The sequence below is a fragment of the Amblyomma mixtum genome, chromosome 3, assembly GCF_055824585.1.
Source record: "Amblyomma mixtum isolate Tamu chromosome 3, ASM5582458v1, whole genome shotgun sequence".
Taxonomy (NCBI): Eukaryota; Metazoa; Arthropoda; class Arachnida; order Ixodida; family Ixodidae; genus Amblyomma; species Amblyomma mixtum.
In genome coordinates, this window is record NC_143014.1 from 223,211,541 (window position 1) to 223,232,157 (window position 20,617).

Below are 20,617 nucleotides of genomic sequence, written 5' to 3' on the forward strand. Positions count from 1 at the left end.
TTGACAACTTTTTCCTGTCTCTATTTTTACTGCTTTTGAAGCTGGTACTATGGGGAATTAAAAGGTAATCCTTAGGTTACAAGCAACGATTACTCTAATCAACCACTGCAGCGCCTCTCTTGGAATGGGCACAATTTTCAGTAATGAGGAAATGATGCAAAGTATAGTTTGAATTCTTTTTCCAACATGGGACAAATCGCAAGCCCTTCCCTACGTCTGCTTTTAAGATCGCAGCTTTGAGTGACCACTATTTCTTTTCTTTTTTTCTTGGCGCTCAATTTTCTGTGCGAGATTTTTTCTTTTTCTGATTCAATTGCCTACCTCTTATAATCTTCATGTGCTGGAAGTCTGAACTACCACTGTGATAAACTTGCCATTATATTTTCTGCTATCCGATTTGGGCATTCTTTAAAATATGGATTTAAAAGAATATAAATCGCTGTGTATGGTTCAGCGAAAAGTAGATTTGTTTTTAATGAAGGTACTCTATTTCAACGCCATCATTAATATATTGCATTCGCCTTTAATCTTTTCTTTTCCTTCCCCCAGTTTTCTGGCTGTCTATTTTTTCTACCGTTTACTCGAGTTAAGTCTTTCTGCACTCCCTGCCTCTTTTTACCGTTGCACAGAGCCACTTTAGGCGGAAACAGTCATTGCACAGTGTTTTCCGTTTCTTTAGTCCAGACCTTTAATGAAGCGTACGGGTAGGCGACATTTGTAACTGTGCCCTAAAATACCACACAACTGCATGGCATGGACAGTGGGGCCGGCTCATGTATATATTTTTTTGTTCGGTGACGCGAGTAGACACTGTGGCCAGTTTATTTTTATTCACGCTCACTGTCAAATACGCTTTGCATCTCTGCACGGAGTGTTTTACTCATGGAAAAGATTTAAAGTTTAAATTCTTTCTCTCATTTCATAAAAAAAAAAGCCAAAACCTTGTATTGCAACTCTGTTTTTGACCAGGAGCAATCCGTACAAAGGGTGTAAAAACGGTGCGAGTGTGAACCAACGTGACGGCATACACGCTGCGGAATTATTCATCGCGTGGTAGCTGACCATACTTGAAACTGAATGAACTTCTCGGTTTACGTCAGTGGAATTCAGATTAACTCGTATGGTCACCCTTAACTGACAGCAATCGCATCCTTGTTTTCTTCGTGGCTTTCAAAGAAATGTGTATCAAAACTCAAGCGAGGGCAGGGAAGGGAAGAAATGAAACTAACTTACCTTGTAGGTAAGATATACAACCAGACAGGCCTCGGAGAAACTTACTACAGCCAGGACAGTCTGAAAGCGAGACAGAGGAAAAAAACGAAGCTGAAAAAAGTTGTAATATAAGCGCATTTTTCGTGCACACACAAAAAAGGCAGAACACAAGGGGCATTTATATAAGAGACGACGTATTCATATCGTTTATTCTTGCGAAAACTTTTGCATTTATGAAAAGATAAGACAGGGCAACCTTGTCACCTTGTTGACGCACGCTGTGCTCACTGAAAAGTGCATATGTATTAAAAAAGTCGTACAGGGCGATACAAAGGCGACTCTTCACACGCTGAAAGCCATTACCAGTGGGTTTGACTGGGTGGAAGCTCCAGTGTTTAACCAAGAAATTCCGCTGAAACTTCTATTTATTGTTTTCTAAGCTTGAACGTGAGCGTCAAGTACAGACTGTGGAAAACTATCAGAAAACAGGTATTTCTTCTTCAATAAATATGCGACCGCAGCCGTCTCACGAAGGGGCTGCGCTCTCAGCTCCATAGCCCCAGCTGCCACCTGTGATAGGTCATGCGCGGCGTGACGACTAACTGGTGTTTGTATCAAGGCTTCTTGGACCAAGCATACATTTGTTGGAACGAGCTTTAAAAATTGACTGCGCCCGATAGACGCACGAAGAACACAACGCGGGTCGCGTACCAACCGTTTTCTAGAATATGTTCGTTTGCCGACTGTGCAGAGCTGACGTGCGAAAGCGAAATGTGCACATATTCGGAGATCATGTTTGCGATTCTCCTTTAATAGGAGTTAATCCGCTCGTCTTCCGAAGCTAGGGCGCACCGATTCTGTGAGCTGTAAGTAAGAGACCACAAGCGCGATTACCATAACTGCGCACTGGGCTTGAAAAAACGTTCAGTGCTACGTACCTGTCTTCAGAGATGGCGGAAAACGCATGCAAGACGCCAGCGCCGTCTAATATTTAAAAAAAAATTACAGCGGACTGTCTACCGAAATCCATTTGCGCCGCTTAGTCATGCTTTCAACCACTTCAGCGACTTAGAGGCCTATGGGCGGTAAAAGTAACGCATGCGATAAAAAAATGGCTTCCACTGCAGAACGCACTGCGGCCCATTCTACCGTCTAGAATTAGTCTTGGACCAATATAGCAAAGCTGCTAGATGAAAAACAGAAGACCATATATATATTTCTTTTATCCCTGATTATATATATTCCGAAAGTGAACTTCAGACGAAAACGCTTGCACTGCCGACCATAAGCCAGGGATCATCGTTAGAAATACCTGCGCTTTACGAACAAGATTATTTATTCTCAGGCACCCGTACGAGCATTTTCACCACTCTGTGCTACAGAAACAAGCAAATATTCGCTCGAATGCGATCAAGAGAAGATTTCATAGAGAAGGCTTAAGAACTATACTGTATACAATATATATTACGAGCACAATAGTATGCCTGAAGTGATTCTTCTCTGAATACAGGCGTAATACAGGCAGTGACGGAACAGCTCTGCGCGCGAGCCCACGTTTTCATTAGGCAATAACTTAACGAGACGTGGCGTAACATTTATCAAATAAAATTTTGCACTGAAACACTACAGCCAGCCAGCCCTGTTTGCGCCTCTGCTAGAAATAAATACTGTTGCACAACAATATGTGGTAGGCGGGTTATCAAATATATAAAAAAAACGTCTTAAGTGTTCCCTTCTGACACGTAACAATACTGACGCCGCTCACGAGGAACTTGTTCTGTTTGTGGCCTCGAGTGTTCATAAAAAAAGATAAACATTTGCAATCAGCACCTGAAAGGAGCCGACGGCTACAGAGGAGAGTTGTTCAGTTCTGTCGGTGTCAGATCCAGCGACAAAGCTCCACTTTGGGGAAAGTCATTTTTGCAGCAGGACTGCCACTGCTGGTGGTACATAACGGAAGCCAACATTCACCGAACCAAGGAATATTGTAGATGTTTTTTTTTATTTTTACTTGTGGTGCTCATCAATGAGATATTAATAGGGCAATTATTTTAAATATAACTGATTACAAATCAGAAGAAAAGACAGCCACATGCCGCAGGTGGGATCCAAACCCACAACCTCCGAATTTCGCGTCCGGTGCTCTATCAGCTGAGCTACAGCGACGGCTGCCCAATCTTATGCTTTCGGGGGTACTCATGTGCAGTGTAAGCGAACCTTGAGAGCCTTCACCAGCGCCACCCTCGTCCACAGCGGCGGACGTAGCAGGTACTCTATTACCGCGAGTGCCACGTATACGAACGTGGTCGAACGGTGAGGGCGGAAGCTGTGCGAGAACCCTCTTGTGCTACCTTATGGCATCAACACCGCCCGAATCAAGGCCCTCGTTAGGCTATGTAGCAAACAAGGGATACTGAGGGGCTCGTTATGTCATAACGAACCCCTATTTTTCCTTCCCTCGTATGCTCAACTGCTGGTAGAAGTCAGGCGGGCGTCGGCAAGGGCAACTAAGCAAAACAAGGCAAGCTGCCAGTGGCTGAGCAATGAACTAACCTGCCCTTTTTGAGCACCCGTCATGTGAATGATGTGCCTATGGGAAATGCTTACAGGGCTCAGAAGGTGTGCATTGTAAACATGCGAAAATGGCGCAGAGAACAACACTGGTGCGGCCGCGACAGTGTTTGCACCGCGGAGAACAAGTAAGCCACAGTAAAGCTTTTGGCGTAAAGCAAAACAGTGCTAATTGTGAAAAGAACAGAGGGATGAGGTAGCAGTGCGAATAAGTTTGTCTTCAGAATGAAGAACATGCTTTTGAATAGAAACACTTAAGTACAGGGAAGCCCGAATATGTGACTTCATCCATCTCGTCGTTCGGTAGAGATTTTTTCGTTTGTAAAAGGCCAAACTTTCATACGAAGTACTAACGATATTTTTGGAATGGTGTATTAAGTGAAGTGCCAGGCAGGTCGGTACACCCTACAATCATGCCGGATTTTCTTCTGTCGATGAATTTATCCACATAACTTTTGCAAGGTTTTAAGATTTCAAACGTCCTGAGATTTAATTGTTGGGGCTCCCGGTTTTTTGTTATACGTATCAAAAGGTCCCCTCCACATCTTGCCTACGTGCATTTATAGACGGGTACTTAATCTCTTGCATGAATCTATTATGCAATGCGAGGTGACTGCGGAATTTAAGTGCGCTACGAAAAAAAAAGATAACTTGCATATCTTTCAGAAAGTTAAGGATAGCGAGCTTTAATTTTACAATTTGATGAGAATATCTCATTGTTGAGAAACGCCTTTCTCCTCTGAAATGTGCTCTATACCTTGAGGGTATAATCAATTAACAAATAAAAAAAGTAAAAACGGAAATTACAATGAAACAATAACAGGTAAAAAGCAAATGCGCTTATAATATTTACCCACCTTGCTCCCTACTTCTCGTCTTTTATACTTATCATTAAACTTGTATGAACCCATGCAGATCTTCAGGCCCATTAGGCAACGCTCATGGTTTTTGCGCCGCTTCGTGCTGCGTGTGCTGTAATTACAGCTATCTCAAGTTTTCGAAATCGTCCGATTAAGGGTCAGCATTTTGGGGGCCATTTTAGCCGCCATCACGCTAAGCTTTTCTGAGCCGAGGGCATGAGTGCTCGACGATTACTGGTTTGCACTGAGGAGAATCCTCGCGATTAAGCTGAGATGATGAATCTTGGAGGCTTTACAACGGGCTTTCTAGGCACCGAGAAAGCAATAATCACCGGGCATATTGTGCCGCGAAGTTGTGTAGTTTTGTGTTATTCGTCGTAAAACTTACATACTAGATTAATTTTATATTAGTGAATAGAAAAAAAAACAAAGCTCTTATGCGCCACATCCCGCCAAACAGTTCTGGCTGAACTCGGCATAAAAGAAGCAATGAAGTCAACATAAATGAACAAATGAACTGGCGCACTCTCAGACCGTACACGATGATAGGTGTAGCTGTTAACGACAATGTTGTCGTAATGGTAATAGCATGCTGTTATGTGGACACTGCGATGGTAGTGTCTAATGATGCACTTGCGCCGGACCGCAGCAGTCGCTTTTGAGCAAATACACGTGTCATTTGCGACGGAGAAGGTGGAGATCGGCACTACCGAAGAAGTGGACGGGCCTGTAACACAAAAATTGAAAAGAGGGTCTTTCATTGGAAGAGTCATTAAGAGAGATCGTCATTTACTAGGACCGTGAGCCCAGCCGCATACAACTGCTGGTTTGAGTGTATGTTTTCCGCGATTGGGAGTTGAGTAGCGTAGGCGAGCGGCCGCGCTGCATGAGGGCCACTTCGACAAATATGAAGCCATTAGTTCCGGCATTGCACTCTTCATCAGCGTGAAGATCGCTGCAGCTTTTGCTGCAGAGGATAATATTAGAATAGCTGGCTTAGAGAGGTAGAGAGCTTTATTTACAGAGAAAGGCAGGGAGGTTGGCCTGACGAATCATCATTTGGCCTGCTACTCTACACTGGAGAAGGAACAGGGTTTTGATGGCTGACAATGTGAACAGAAGAGAGACATAAACATATACAGCGACATCAGGACCGCGCCTAATTGCAACCACAAGTCGAGACTCATGTTGCGTGAGAAACGAAGAAGCGATTGCGTATCGTGCAGTGCATTCCTTGTCTCCGCCCCAGCGCCCAGTACATGGTCCTTACAAGTACAAGGTCGAAGTACAAAGTCCAAGTACAAGGTCCAGTACAAGGTCCTTGAAACGAGGCATACCGCAATTACATGATGGCGCTCTTTGCTTCTGCGTTAGCATGCACATTTCCGTGCAGCCCGCAGTGTCCCTGGGTCCATTAAGCCACAATACGATGGCGTATATCTTGTGCGTATGAATACAGCTCAGCGACGTCCAGTGCTAAATACTGGCAGCAGCGTTGTCGTAACAAGTATTCTATAATTTGTAGCGCTGGTTTAGAAGAAGAAAATATTCACTACGCTTGAAAAGATTCTCCAGGGATGTGGCGAGTGGCTTCCCGAATCGCCCCAAGCTTAGCACTGGTTGATATAGCTTTCTGATCTAAGTATGCAGCGGCGAATCATTTGCTGAGCGAGTCAGTTTTTATAGCTATTTGCCGTGAGTGTCCACGCTTCCCTGCCATCGGTGTGGGAGCTCCATGGGCACTTTGGTGCAGAACGATATGGGCTCCTGTCCCGGCAATTGCAGGATGTTTTGCCTGCAAAGCTTCATGTGTCTAAAACCTCTTTACTATCACGTGCTCTTTAAGGGACCCAAACACGTGATAATCATTGGGGGCTAGGTTTGGACTATAAGCAGGGTGACACAAGGGCTCCCAATGCAAGGCTGCCAGTGTTGCTACTATGCGTTAAATGAGGATGGGCATTACTCTGAAGAATTGCGTTCCCAGACGACACTGCTGGCCTCCTATTCCAAATGGCATTTCGAACGACACCCAGAAGCAATATGGAACAACACTCGGCACGATTGGTGGCCTCTTGTTTTTTTACAAAAAAAAAAAAAATCCACGCGTGTAACACCTTTGATGTCCCAAGACCACGGTGTAAGAAATATTTCTTACACCGTGCCCAAGACTGCACCCAACGCGTTCCCAACACACGGCTGCGATTTGCTTTCCCTCGGTGTCTAAGAGGCATGGTGGCGATACTCTGCGTTGCTTCTTTTCGTTTCGGGGGGTGAAATGACGCATGCAAGCTTCGTCACCCGTCACCACTGATTGCAGCAGAGCAGAGAGTTATTTACAAATCTTCTTGCGTGTCAGCTTCTGATAAAACGTGAGCTGGAGGGCATTCAGATTGCACACACTTTGCGGAAGAACAGATAGATATTCGTCGATTATTATCTCAACGCTACAACGCTGATTCACACCTCCGGCGCAGTTTTACGCACTGCTGTCACTCGACCTTACATTAGGCCCGTTTCACATGCTGCGACTAGAATCAAAATAGTCGGCCTAGTCGGTGACACCGCAGTGCGATTTTCGGTGAGTGCTTTCACAAGCAACGCGTACCCAGCGAATTCGGTCGGAGGCACAGGCAAGGCTGCTTGATGTCCGTATAGGCAACCCATGGTTAAACGCGACAGAAACACTACACGGAATGTGTTGGTGATGTTATGACCAGCGTACGTTTAGATACAAGGAAATATTTCGTATGTTTTGATTACAATGAACAGTTTTACCTCAGCCGCGGCAACAGCCCCCACGTGACACCACGTCTCACGCCGTCTCGGCGCTCCCCATTGGTCAGCCGCAGAGCGAACACATCGACGCTGCGACTGAGTACCAACCGGGAAGAACTCGATCGCAGGCCGTCTGCGGCTAGACCAACGGCCCTCTCCAGTCGCAGACCGACAGAATTCGCGGCGTCGCAGGCCAAAATCGCATGGATTAGAAAGGGGCCTTACTCATGCACTCGTGCCCTTGACAGAGCTTCTTCCCCACACTGTGCTGCCAATCTCCAAAATTCAGGCCGATGTTTCCCTTCACAAGAAGTGGTATGCCATTGCATTGTTCCTAGAGATACACAACTTTCCATCATGTTTCTTTACCACGCATGCGCAATTGGTATCATGGTGGACGCATGGTTCTCACGAAGAAGAAGGGTGCATTTTCTTAAGTTATAACGTGCTCCACGCGTTAAAAAGTCTAGGTCAAACTCGAAAGACCTGGCAGTCCCTACGTTTTGACCAGGTTGCCAGAGTAAGTTGCTTTAGTCCAGCGACTGGTGCTGCCGATTTCTGAAGCGAAAGCTTCACTACGGGACCTCGTGCTTCAATCGCCGGGCGCCTAGTTTTGACCTTCTGTTGAGTTAGAGGTGAAACCATGAAAAATAAATTGAATCAATATTCATGACTGGAAGTCGAACTCGCGGCTGCGCGAACAGATCTCCTTTAAGGGCCGCTCAGCGAGACCACAGTAACACTAGGCGTGTTGGCTGAGGCTCTCGCCGCAGCCAACACGCCTGATGTTAAACTGCACCACACTCTTCCCCAGTGCATTGGAGAGCGTCGTCTTCACCAACTTCCATCTGCTCCGTCCTGCGGTATTGCCTGCTCACCGTCGTCTTCTACGCAGCACCAATTCCTGCTTCCGCTCCGATTTGAATGTAGTAAACATTCTCTGTGGTTTTAATGAAAGGAAGTGCGCATAACTGCCTCCCTAGGTCAGTGGACGCCTGAATCGCGCTTTGAGGTACGTGGGGTGGTGAGAGAAAGATGTGGGCGACATGCGTTAGCGCTGACAACGTTGTGGCAGACACGCGGCACTGCAGCAATAGGCCGCAGCGTTCGCTGGGCGAGCAAACTCTCGTGATCACCCATTAACTGCCACCTGCCAGGGTGGCGGGGTGGGCGCACTGCCTATCCTGTTTCCGGAACGCACTCAATGTTACAGACGCCATGCCGCGTATAGTTGCCCCATACGCCATAGCTTTCGCTCTCTAACCAGGTTCAAGAGTAGTTGAACAGCACGTAATTTTTGTTTTGAGTACTACTGGAATACAGCTGGAATTTTTGAATGCAACGTCGGCTAGGAGACAGCAGTGCCGCCAAGATGCTTACCCAACCATTCTTCTTCCTGCAGTTTCTCGGCTGCCTGGCTGTGTGCTGTGATGTTCCCTTTGACTGCGGCTTTTCTTCGTGCCCAGCTGGCCCCTATCTACAAGGTCGGCGTGTGTCGCGCACTGGCAATGCGCATCTGATCTGCTCTATCACTCTGCGTGATAACCATGGCCTGTTCGCCGGCGCGTCTGTCGTCCCCCTGCACGCCTCAGACCACGTTGCGTCAGACTTTGCCAATGTCTCACTGGATCAGCCGGTCATGAGCGGCTTCGGCGCTGCTATTACGTCACCTACCGAGGATACAAAAGTGTCGCTCCCAGCATCCTTCTACAGTGGGCTAGGCGACAGCAGTACCGCCAAGATGCGTACCCGACCATTCTTCTTCCTGCAGGTGTCACCGCGCAGGCGCTCTTTGTATTCGATCAGACGATAGGTTTATGCTGCTGTTCCTCTGCCCACATGACGTTTTTTTCTGTTCATCACGAATAATCTATCGCTTGAGTCACCTTCTACTGAGTGGTGACGTGGAAGTTAACCCCGGCTCTCCAAATAAAAATCCTGCTCATAACACTTCCCCTAAAAATAAAATGGGCTCCGGTTGCCTTACGAGATCCGAAGCGGTCAATGCTCCCACGTAACAGGCAGGCACTACGATTGTTGATGCTAGGATTGCTCAAATGCCATCTGAACTGTTAGAAGGGCAGAAGCTCCTAGCCCGTGATACAGCCGACATAAAGGCATTCCAGAAATCTGTCGACGAGCGGTTCGAAAGTCTTGATTCTCGTGTGACTACACTTTAGTCCTCACCACCAGAAATGTACGAGAGGCTTCGGACTCAAACTGATTCCTTAATGCCGTAGGCCAGCTAACTAAGAAAAATGATCACCTTTAAAATAGACCTCGTCGCAATAAGTTAATCTTACATGGCATCCCGGAAGACCCAAATATAGAGGGGGAGGACTTTTTGAACAAGTTGTCCAATATCATTCCTGAGAATTCGAGTATTCAATGTCCGAAAATACAGCGCCGTCATAGGATTGGCAGGGAGTGCGAGGACCGTCCGCGTCCCGTTATCCTGAGAATTTTGCACTACTCCGAGAAAATAACCTTACTAAAGCACGTACACAAATTTAAAGGCACCGAGTACCACGCAACCGAAAACTTCACTTTTAAAGTTCGCGCACTCTGGAAAAAAACTTTGGGAAGCGTGCCAGGTATATTACGACAATGGCTGTGAGGTGAAGTAGCGCTACAGTTACATTCTCGTCGATAAATCTAGTTACGTTTGGAACGTTGACACTGATGCCTTTGTGAAGGACCGCAGGCACTCCCCTAAACGCACCGCCCCACAGCCGGCCGCATATTCTCCGGTTTGACTTCCCAAACACAGGCATGAAAAGCTATCTATATTGAACTTTAATGCTAGAAGTATTACTAAAGAGTTTGCTGTCTTCCTGTACCTTGTTCGCACTCCAAGCACATTGTGGGACTCACAGAAACGTGGCTTCACAATGGCATCCATGATCCAGAATTCACTCCTCCAGGCAACGCGGCTATACATGCGGATCAACAGCATGGCAAAGGTGGAGGCGTCGCTCTTCTCTACCGATTTGACAAAGTTTACTGTATTGAAGGCCCCGGCAGAAGCTTAATCTAAGTGGCATAATCTTTTTTTTTTCTTAATAAGTGCGATGTCAGTGCACGTTAAAGAACCCCAGGTGGTCGAAATTTCCGGAGCCCTCCACTACGGCGTCCCTCATAGCCTGAGTCGCTTTGGGATGATAAGCCCCAATAAACCAAACCAAACCTTTTTCTTAATAAACAGTCCATTGTAGTCAGCATTCTTTTTCTCCCACCAGTTTCATCCGTCGACATCTTGCATATCCTTAATGAGCATTTGGATAGACGAGCATTCAACCTGTCTAATCTTATTTTGATGGGTGGCTTCAATGCTCCAGGCATCCATTGCCACCATTTTCGTTCTGTGGTCGGGATGCATGCATCTTTCGGAAATTTCTGAACATTTCCTTGCTCTTTGATCTTAAACAAACAGCTGACGGCAGTACAAGAGGTGACTCACTGCTTGACTTGGTTCGTGGGGTCAAATATTTATCAGTAGGGTTTCGAATGAGATATTGTGGATGGAATTTAGGACCACAAGGCGTGATTGGTTCGTTCAATTCTACTGTTTTTGCACCACTGTCGACTTTTACCACGTTTCCTGATTTCACTCGTGCTGATGATGTTGCGATTATCGACTGTCTTGCTGCTTCTTTTGAAACATTTCACATGCTTAGCCACATGGGTGACATCAACGAACTAGTCAGCTACATTGCATCTGTTGTCAGTAACTGCATGCAACACTTTGTTCCACTTGAAACTAAGGAAAAAATCTCAAAGCGCCTTGGATGACTCGTGACATCCTACATGCTTCACGCCGCGTTCGACGCCTTACGCGCATGAAGCGCTTATCTGATCCAAGAAGTGTTATCAAGTTTACTAGGGCGAAGGAAGAACTTGGAGTGTTAACCAAATCAGCTAAAGATTGTTTTTCAACGTACATCTAGGAAATCTTCTGAAAACTAATCCTCGCAAATTTTGGCGCTCTGTCTTGCCAACAGAGTCTGCATCTTCGTCCATAATCGTCCGTGATGAAACAACTAATGATCCACTAAAATAGCCAACGCTTTTAATGCCTACTTTCAATTTGTTTTCTCATCTTACACACTCGAGATTCCAACCTTTGGCCTTCCTAGTGTGGCAGCTTCGATTTATGATATCACAATTAATGAGCATTGTGTACTTAACCTATTACTACAGTTGGACACAAAAAAATCGACCGGCCCTTATGGTATACCTAATTCCTTTCTGCCTAATTTCACTGTGGACTTGCCAATATCTAGCAGTAATGCTTAAAAAGTCGCTCAACACTGGCATGGTGCCATCCTCATGGAAGCTGGCCAAAGTACTTTCATTATTAAAATCTGGTAACTTTTATCTAATACATACCTATTTATTTAACATCATACACATGTAAGCATGTAAGATGCTTGAGCATATAACTCACAAACATATAATAGAATTTCTGGAATGCGATAACATGCTTTATAACTTTCAGCACGGTTTTAGAAAAGGTTTCAGCACCTTAACACAATTAGTCGCCTTTTCACACGGCACTTCCTGCGCACCTGATATCAGCACCCAGGTCGACGCTATGTTCAAAGATTTTTTTAAAGCTTTGGATACTGTACTGCATTCTAAACTCTTAGTAAAACTTGGCATGATTTTGAAAAATTCTCACTTGGTTAGTGTCGTGTCATCTGGTGTGCCTCGAGGGTCAGTACTTGGATTCTTATTATACATTAGTGACTTAACTGAGCATATCACCTCCCACATGCACCTTTATGCAGATGACTGTGTATTATATCGTAAGTAGGGGTGTGCGAATATGAAATTTTTCGAATACGAATCGAATGCGCATACTTGGTTCCGAATATCGAATCGAATATCGAATAATCCAGTACAGACGCATTTAACCACTACAAAACATTATTTGAGCACCCAAGAACATCACAGTTGAACTGTCAGTGATGAAATGGACACAAAAGATGTGTGTGGATGCACAAAAAGTATCAAAGTATCGAACATTATTCTTAGAAGAGTGGAAATATCAGAGAAGATGGCTAGTACACAGCATTGATTAAGGCTAGCTTGTCATAAGCACAAAAGCGCATTGCTGGGATGAACATAAAAGGTTGTCGTGAAGGAAAACCGGCTGCTCACATGGTCAGGCAGAAGTAGTTAGTTCCCTTTTAGTTGAAGCGACTTCTCCAACCACAAAAATGCCCTCTCACTTGGCACTGAACTGGCACGTATTGCGAGGTATTTCGTGCACAGCTCTGACTATACCAGCTTCGAAGGTATAGCCACAAGGAAGCTCACCAGCGTAGTCAGCTACTTCATGGCCCAACGTTACGCATTGCTCTGGGCGCCGCCATATTGTTATGTCTCTGTAGATAGGACTTGTGGACCGAAATGAACGCCGGTGCTCGCAGTAGAATATTCGGCTGGGTACGAATATTCGCGTCGGGTCGAATATTCGAGACAACACGAATGCTTAGATTTCGAATCGAATACGAATACTAAAAATATAATATTCGAATTATATTCGAAAATTTCGAATATTCGCACATTCCTAATCGCAAGATTAACACACTAGAAGACCATTTGCAATTAAACGCCTCATTTGCCAGTCTCTGCACCTGGTGTAGCACCTAGTAAATGAAAATAAATTGGACTAAAACTGCGGTAATGTTTATTATAACATTACATCTCCCTCACTGTTAAACTGTTCAATTACACTTTCAATGATTTATCCTTGCATATGGTTTTTTAATATGGTGTAGACTGACGACACCAACAATGATGGAAGTGCCCGTGCAACGTTGAATCACCATAGAAAAAGCAGGAACGATCAATGCCTGCACTGGAGAACGCAGCTGCCAGTGACAGAAGATGTGTCCTCTGTGCTTTAGCGTCAAGCAAATATAGTGGTTAGTGTAATGTGGTCTTAACTCCTGGCGGACGTGTGCTATGTTATGGTGTATGCGCATTAACGCTATGCTCGTTTCATCCGCTTCTCGAGAACATAGTACCATATCCTGAAAGACGAAATGCACAAGTCGTATTCGGTTTGCATATCGCTACCACAGGGAACCGATATCTACGAATGACCTGTCGAAAGCCACTTAGACGACCACGCAGGCCTCCAGCGTTCCACTGCGCCGAAACACACTGGTGCATCTATCTGCTTGTGATGTATACCGTTTGTAGGGCCGTAGAATTCTGCTGAAATATTGTACATCTCGGAAATTTCTGCTGATGGAGAGCTCGGATTAGACGATTATTGAGAAGCCATAAATATTGCAGTGATGCACCACGCCCACGTAGAGCGTAAGAGGCTGACATCAACGCCTCCAATGCCAAAGACAGCTCCTATTTCTGAACACCTCCTTAACGATGAGTTGGTTCAGAGCCGCGAAAGCAACGTTAACGGCGATAGGCGAATCGGTTTTGTCTGTGTAGCACGAGCTTCTGAGATCTATGTTTGACCGCCCTCAATATATGCGTTGAGCGTGCACACGTCCTTGACATGTTTTAGCCTATTTCTCTGATTCTGTTTAATATGTAATGCAACAGACGTGCCCTGGGAGTGCAGAGAGTCGAGGTATTTTTGCGTAAAGGGTCCACGTACCTTCAGTAGATTTTCTTTAGTAATTAATGGGAATATCGTGTTTGTTTGCGAGCTGCGCTATACCATCGGGCGAATCGCGGTTCAGGGACCTTTTTGTTACGAATAGAGTCTCTTCCCAACAAAGGGATCTCGGGTACAGCATCGACCTTGAGTTTGCTCGGCTAATATTTGGTGCCGTTGAACCGAGGAGCGGACAGTCGATGAGCGCGGGAGACTTCACTGTAGGCGCTCTCGGGACTCATGAGGGCGACGTCGTTGCAGACAAAGGCGGCATTCTGAAGGCGCAGCACGTGAGGCCGCATTCCAGTGTGGCAAGTCTCGGTCGGAGCTCGATAACGGCCCCTTTGAGGACGGTCTGTCTGGTCAATGGCCAACTACGGGCACTCATTACAGGATCCCTATCTTGCCAGCTCCCCTCGTTGACAGCAGCGGCGTGAAGCAACTCACAAAACCGTCTGTGAAGTTGCCTCAGCTCACGTCATAAAGAAGTACGGAGAAAGCGAGTTTGCCTTCCACATGCACCGCATACCAAACCCGCTTAATTTCAGCAAGCCGACGTAGCATAACGCTCAACGAGGTAATGATTATGCAAAAAATGATTAACTATATCACTTAGGACATTGTAGAAAGTGGACGGGAAAGGGACTTGCCAGAGAACACTCGATTTGATTGCAAATGAGGAAGAAAATAGCGTTGCTATAGTCGGATACAACGTAAGAACGAAGCGGCTTTTCCCCGTCAAAGGACCTCCTTCAAGCCAGTGGCGTCGGCCGATTCTCATTGTCCTGCTAGCGTGACAATGCAGGGAGTGGCAGATGAAAGGGGATGGTCCCCCCCTCCATAGTCAGGGATAGACCCCTGCCTCCATTGTGGCACCGCTCCCTGCATTGTCACCCTAGCAGAGACATGAGAAATGGCCGACGCCATTGGCTGGAGAGGGGTCCTTTGAAGGGGAAAAGCCGCTTCTTTCTTACGTTGTATCCGACTATAATATGAGATTTATCCGAAAACTGTGCCAAGGTACTGCAAATTTCCTATGTCTTCTGATCAGCTAAACCAAGATAAAAGATTAGTTTTAGTGTGATAGCCCTTCTAGCCGCACTCCCCGGGTTTAAGCGGTGGGTGTCTGTATGTGTGAAGCCTCTGAGTAGCAAGTTTAACTGGCTCACTGGGTTAATGGACGCCTCATTCGCGCTGTGAGTAGGCGGTGGCGTTCTCCTACAAATTGAGGCAGTTATGCGTCTTTCCTTGTCTCAAAACAAGTGGAATGTTTCGACTACGTTAGTTATTAGGAAAGGAAAGGCGCATAATTGGTTTCCAGTGTGAGCGCACACTTCAATCGCGCTTTGAGGTAAGTGGCGCTGGCGTCCACCTACAAAAAACCGTGCTTTCGGGCAGTATCTCATGCTTTCGCGCAATATCTCGTGCTTGGCAACGCTATGAAAATGATCCGAGAAATCCGAGAAATTGCAGCCCACGAATTATTACAGGCTCTAAACAAGATATAAATTATATTAAGAGAAGACGTTATAAAAGGGAGGGGAAGTGACGCAATGAAACGGACGCACCATGCCAGAACGCAATCACTTGATGGAGAAGCCTGCATGTTACAAAACTAGCCGTTGCGCGTTGTGCCTTCGGCCACCTCAGAACTATCAAGCGAATGTCTGAACAGGCCGAGACATAATCTGCTCGAAGGTTCGCCCTAAAGTCACAGGACAGGATGCCGGCCCCGAATTGAGGCTGTAAATATAGCAACAATTGTTCCAAGCTAATGTGGAGCGCTGTTACTGGAAATGGAAGCAGAATCGTGTTATAGCTCCACCAGTTTAACAGAAGAGGTGATGAGTGTAAGCCTTTGTCTCCACTGAAGGTCCCTGAGGTGTCGCACTCGAGGTGACGCAAAACACCTACAGGACACAGCAGGCATCGCAATGTAGAAAGAAATGAATAACTGAGAAGCACACGAACGCACATAATGGATAACAGACAAGAACAAAGCGTACGCACCCACGGTTTAAAAAAGTAGCCAAGTAAGCGCAACCCTTTCCACCGTCACAGCCACACTGGCGTTGCACAAGGGGAGGCTGTGGACGATTTGTAGCCACCAGCGTGATATTCACGATCCATTAAGCTCGTTTAAAACGTTACTGCGTCCGAAAATGCCTTCTATGACTTTTCGGTATTGTCTAAATTCACCAACAGTTTTTGTTTCGAAATAGCTTGTATTTTTGTACTTGGTAATCTCCTGTTTTTGGCGATTACTACATTTTTACCTCTTTGTCAGAACAAAGAAAGAACGTTTCGCCATTTGTTATAAAATAATAAAAAACAAAGGATAACATTCCCCCTCCCCCCCCCCCCCCAAAAAAAAAGAGGAAGAAAAACTTAATTGTAGGCCCGAAAGACAATCCAAATGTTACGATTTTAGGCCCATTGCCCATTTTCTCTAAGGCGCGCTCTGCCGTAAAGCAGAACGCGTTTTCCAGTAGGAGGGATCAGACTCGGACGAGACTTGCGACAGCAGACGGCAGCTGCGGCATTCAGTACTCGCGCACATTAGCGCCTTTTGTGGGTTACTTTGTGTCCGACTCAAGCGGAAAGAAAGTTGGAACGGGGTGAGAAATCTATAGCTGGGAAGGCAGCAAGGCCTCGCAGCGCCGACCTCCGCAGAGCCAGCTTCTTTCTTATCTTTATGGGCTAAAAGTGTTCAGTTTTGATAATTCGCGTCCTTCTTGCACTTTCACCCATACTACGCTGAGGAGGTCTGAAGCGTAATATAGTGCCGAAAGCAAACGTTGTTGCCGATCAGAGTTAGTCAGGAATAAGCTTCTCGTTCACGGCGAATGGATGCCATGAAATTGGCAAACATAGTGGTTTTTGAGGAAAGGAAATGGCGCAGTAACTGTCGCACTTCTTGGTGGACACCTCAACTACACCGTAAGGGAAGAGAGGAAGGTGTGAGGGAAAGAAGGAAGACGTGCCGGAATGCTCCTGAATAATTTTGACCACCTGCGGATCTTTAACGTGCGCTGACATCGCACAGCACACGGGCGCCTTTTGCGTTTCGCCTCCATCGAAATGCGGCCGCCGCGGTCGGATTCGAACCCGGGTGTTCAGTAGCTGAGCGCACTAACCCCTGAGCCACCACGGTGAGTGAAGTTTCAGGAAAATTGGCAGTGGCTTAGCTCGGCTATGTCAGGATATGCGTAGCGAAAGCTAAGCAGACTTGTCGCCCTCGATAGCCGCCTCAACTGTGGTTGCGGAGCACGAGAGCTCTCCTTTTCACTCCTCCGACATGTTACCAGCCATGCGACACAGCTGGCGAAGCGAGCGGGAGCGAGCGAAACGACGAGACAAGCGGTGTGGCGTCATACCAAACGGCGGCGGCGGCTCCGCGGCAAGGCGCGCGGTGTGACGTCATGCCAGATGGGGCAGCGAGCGCGTGGCGTACGCTAGCTGCGGCGGTTGCTAGGCAACGGCTCAAGATCGGTCTATGTGCCTCCTCGGAGCACAGCCACAGCGAAATCGCAAGTTCGTGGCCAATGTAGCTTTCGCTACAAAAGTGTGCTGACTCCTCTTCATTGTCGGCGGCGTGTCCGAAGCACTTTCTGACGTCGTCAGAAAGCTTACGCCTGCAGTGAAGTCTCAGGACGACAGGGTGAGCAGAAGTAGGTGAAACAAATAGGCGCACTATAGGTCACGAGAATGTGTGAGAGCGGCTGTGACGCAGAAGCAGCAGCCATGACAAAAATAAATAAACAAACAAACAAACAAACAAATAAGTAAATAAATAAATAAATAAATAAATAAATAAATAACTGTCTGTCTCTTTAGTATCTCCCAATGCCATTCTAGAAAATTAGCATGTATAAAGCAACGGAGTTTGCGCGAAAGGACGCAGCTATTCGGCGCTCTTTAGACGCAAGTTTTTTCACTGCGCCGCGGTGTTGCTGCTAATATGTAAAGTGAGACTACGTCGTGCTGGCTTGCTTGATTTTTATGCGTGCGTTACATTAACGTAGCATACACGTAGCGCACCTAAGAAATATTTGTGCTAACAGCCCAGTGTGTTGTAACTGCTTGCACGCACTGACCAACGCCAAAACTGTCTTCCTGGAGTGGCACTTACAAAAGGATCTTGCAAAATGGCCGTTAAGACAGAAGGAAGATGTTACGAAGAAGGGAAAAGTGCGATAACTGTCGCACTCTCGGTGGACGCTTGAAATGCGCCACGAAGGCAAGTATACGGGAGTGGAAAGGAGGAGAAAAAAAGCCATTTGGAGACAAGGGGAGAGGAAAACTAGCGTTGCCTTAACTATATCCAAGCTGACTACAACAAACTAATTTTACAAGCTCAGGAAACTCGCAGACTCGTTGCACGCCAGGATAGCCTCGCGCCTTTTGGGGATTAGATGACCTGAACAAAACACCGCCGCACATTCCGAGCTGTGCACTCATTGCTACAGCAGCATTGTGTAATTAAGTGCAGTTTATTCATTCGGTCTTGCAGCAAAAATTGCAGTAGTTGTTAATATACAAACCGTGTACGCAGAAGCAGTTGCTTACATATGCACGCATCCCAAAACCCATCCACCACTATTTCCATGGCGTTCGCCTCCATGCTGTCCGCCATGCAGGCGAAATGTCAGCCTTGCTGGGAACAGTGGAGTGTCCTAAACGGCGTTGGGCTGCTTTTTTGCACAGTTTCTGTAAGCCATGAGCTTAATTTGCCATCGTACAAGAAATACAGGACAACCGTGGTTTAGGCGGCGTACATCACTGCCTGAGTCGAACGTTCAAATTTCTTGCAGCCGTGTCTCCGGAGAAGCGCGCGCTAACCTTGCAATACAACGAAGGGGAATTGCGATTATAGGGAACCCAAGCTCAAGTTTGGGAGCGCGACGCCAGCGCCGCAGCGGCGAGCAGCGGAAACTCGGGGCGGCGCCGTAGCAGACGCCTGCTAGCTTTGTGTGCACGCGCGACGGGAGAGTCGCGCGAGGCGCAATCTTCGCGTTGACAGACGCTGTCCTGGCGAAGCAAAAAGGAGGTAGTACGAAGGCCGTAATGTAAAAACCAAAGCGTATGTACACGGTGATCCACTCTTACCGCGAACACGCGAGTATGCGCCCGCGCTCTTCGGAGAGCCAGTGAGCCTGTCCCTACCATCCACGAAAAAAGTGGCAGGCGACGCGCAGGCAAGTCGCTCGCTGCTCGATTTTCCAGCCTTGCGACTGCGAGTCGCAAGCCGCTGAACTAATCGGCGAGACAGTCGAGCTTTTGGCAATGACGCCGTCCGCGGACAGTCGAGCTTTCGGCAACGACGTCGCCCGCGGCCACGCCGGGCGACGAGCTGCGCTTCTCCCTCGCTGCCGTAGTCGTCGCTAAGCCTAACCATTTCGCATCGATGCTGCAGCTGAGGGCACTTCGGAACTGGCCAGCGCTGTAATAAAGGTGCTACTCGCGTCACCGTTTTACTATGTTCACCGTCACATAATAAAACAAAGACGTGATCGATTTCCGTGATGCCTTTAACTGCGGAGCCAGGTGACAACAGGCGAGCAGCACTGGGCATCAGCAAAGCGGCTTTGGAAAAGAAATATGCTTGTATCGCAGTTATCACTTCTACCAGCAGCTCGGTATTGGCCAACGATCCTCAAAAATGATTCATTTTTGACGTTGCTCTACTCCAGGGTTTGGTATGAACGCGAACAAACAATATTAGCGTATTTTTCTGACGGCGGCGACAGGCCGGCCCTGAGAAGAGCGCCGCTGTCGCTGTCATCATGACGCTTATACGACTGCGGTGCACATCAATACCGTCACGACATCCTCCTGGTCGCCGTAGTGCATTGCGAATCGCACCGAGCGCGAGTGCAGGAGACGCGGTCAAAGCAGACGAAATTCTCGAAAGCGCGCAAGCAATGCTATTCCGGAGAGTTTTCGTTTCAAGCGAGAAGGCGACCCGCAGGTCGCACTTGCAAGTGTGAACAATGGTGGTCAAATGTTTAGGGGGTTCCCCCAAGGTGGAGTAGAATGTTGACGAACTGTTGCCTGGTCGCATGTCCTTTCGACTCGCACGTAAGTGGGTCGCCCTGCGCATCGCATGTAACAACTGACAACTACGATCAACAAGTGTCTCGCTTTATTTCGCAGAGCTGATAGTACTTCGCATATTTCGAGCACATAATTATACAGGGGACTTACCTCTAGTTACATGTCATACAGTACGACGTTAATACTCACTCGAGAAACGCATTTTACAGTCAAATGGGCCTCCTCATCGTCGATCGTCTGCTCCACACAGTAGACGCGACTAATCAGTTTCCCTCCTTTAATTAAGTTTGAATTGCAGTACTGCGCGTCAGTCTGAACGATCGTATTGTGGCTCATGCAGGCGACACATCGCGACAGCGCGGGCGCGCGCACGTGCAAGAAAGCGCGCGTGCAAAGAAGCGTGGTGAAAGCAGCGCCCCAGTTTTTACTTTTCTCCCATAGATGGCGCTGCACATCAGGCGCAGCAGCGCCACCCGGCGATGCTTTGGGAGCCTATACAGGGTCT

At 47.0% G+C, this 20,617-nt stretch overlaps 1 protein-coding gene across 8 annotated transcripts in view; it reads right to left on the reverse strand.

Moving 5' to 3' along the window:
* Window positions 1-20,617, reverse strand: part of SLO2 (slowpoke 2) — a 562,054-nt gene that overhangs the window by 66,940 nt on the left and 474,497 nt on the right. For 7 of the 8 annotated variants that reach the window (XM_089582856.1, XM_089582855.1, XM_089582858.1 and 4 more), the window contains exon 5: window positions 1,234-1,293. The exons of the other annotated variant lie outside the window; for it this stretch is intronic. In XM_089582856.1, coding sequence (XP_089438982.1) covers window positions 1,234-1,293 — 60 coding nt within the window. The remainder of the gene's footprint in view (window positions 1-1,233; window positions 1,294-20,617) is intronic. 8 annotated transcript variants of the gene reach the window in all.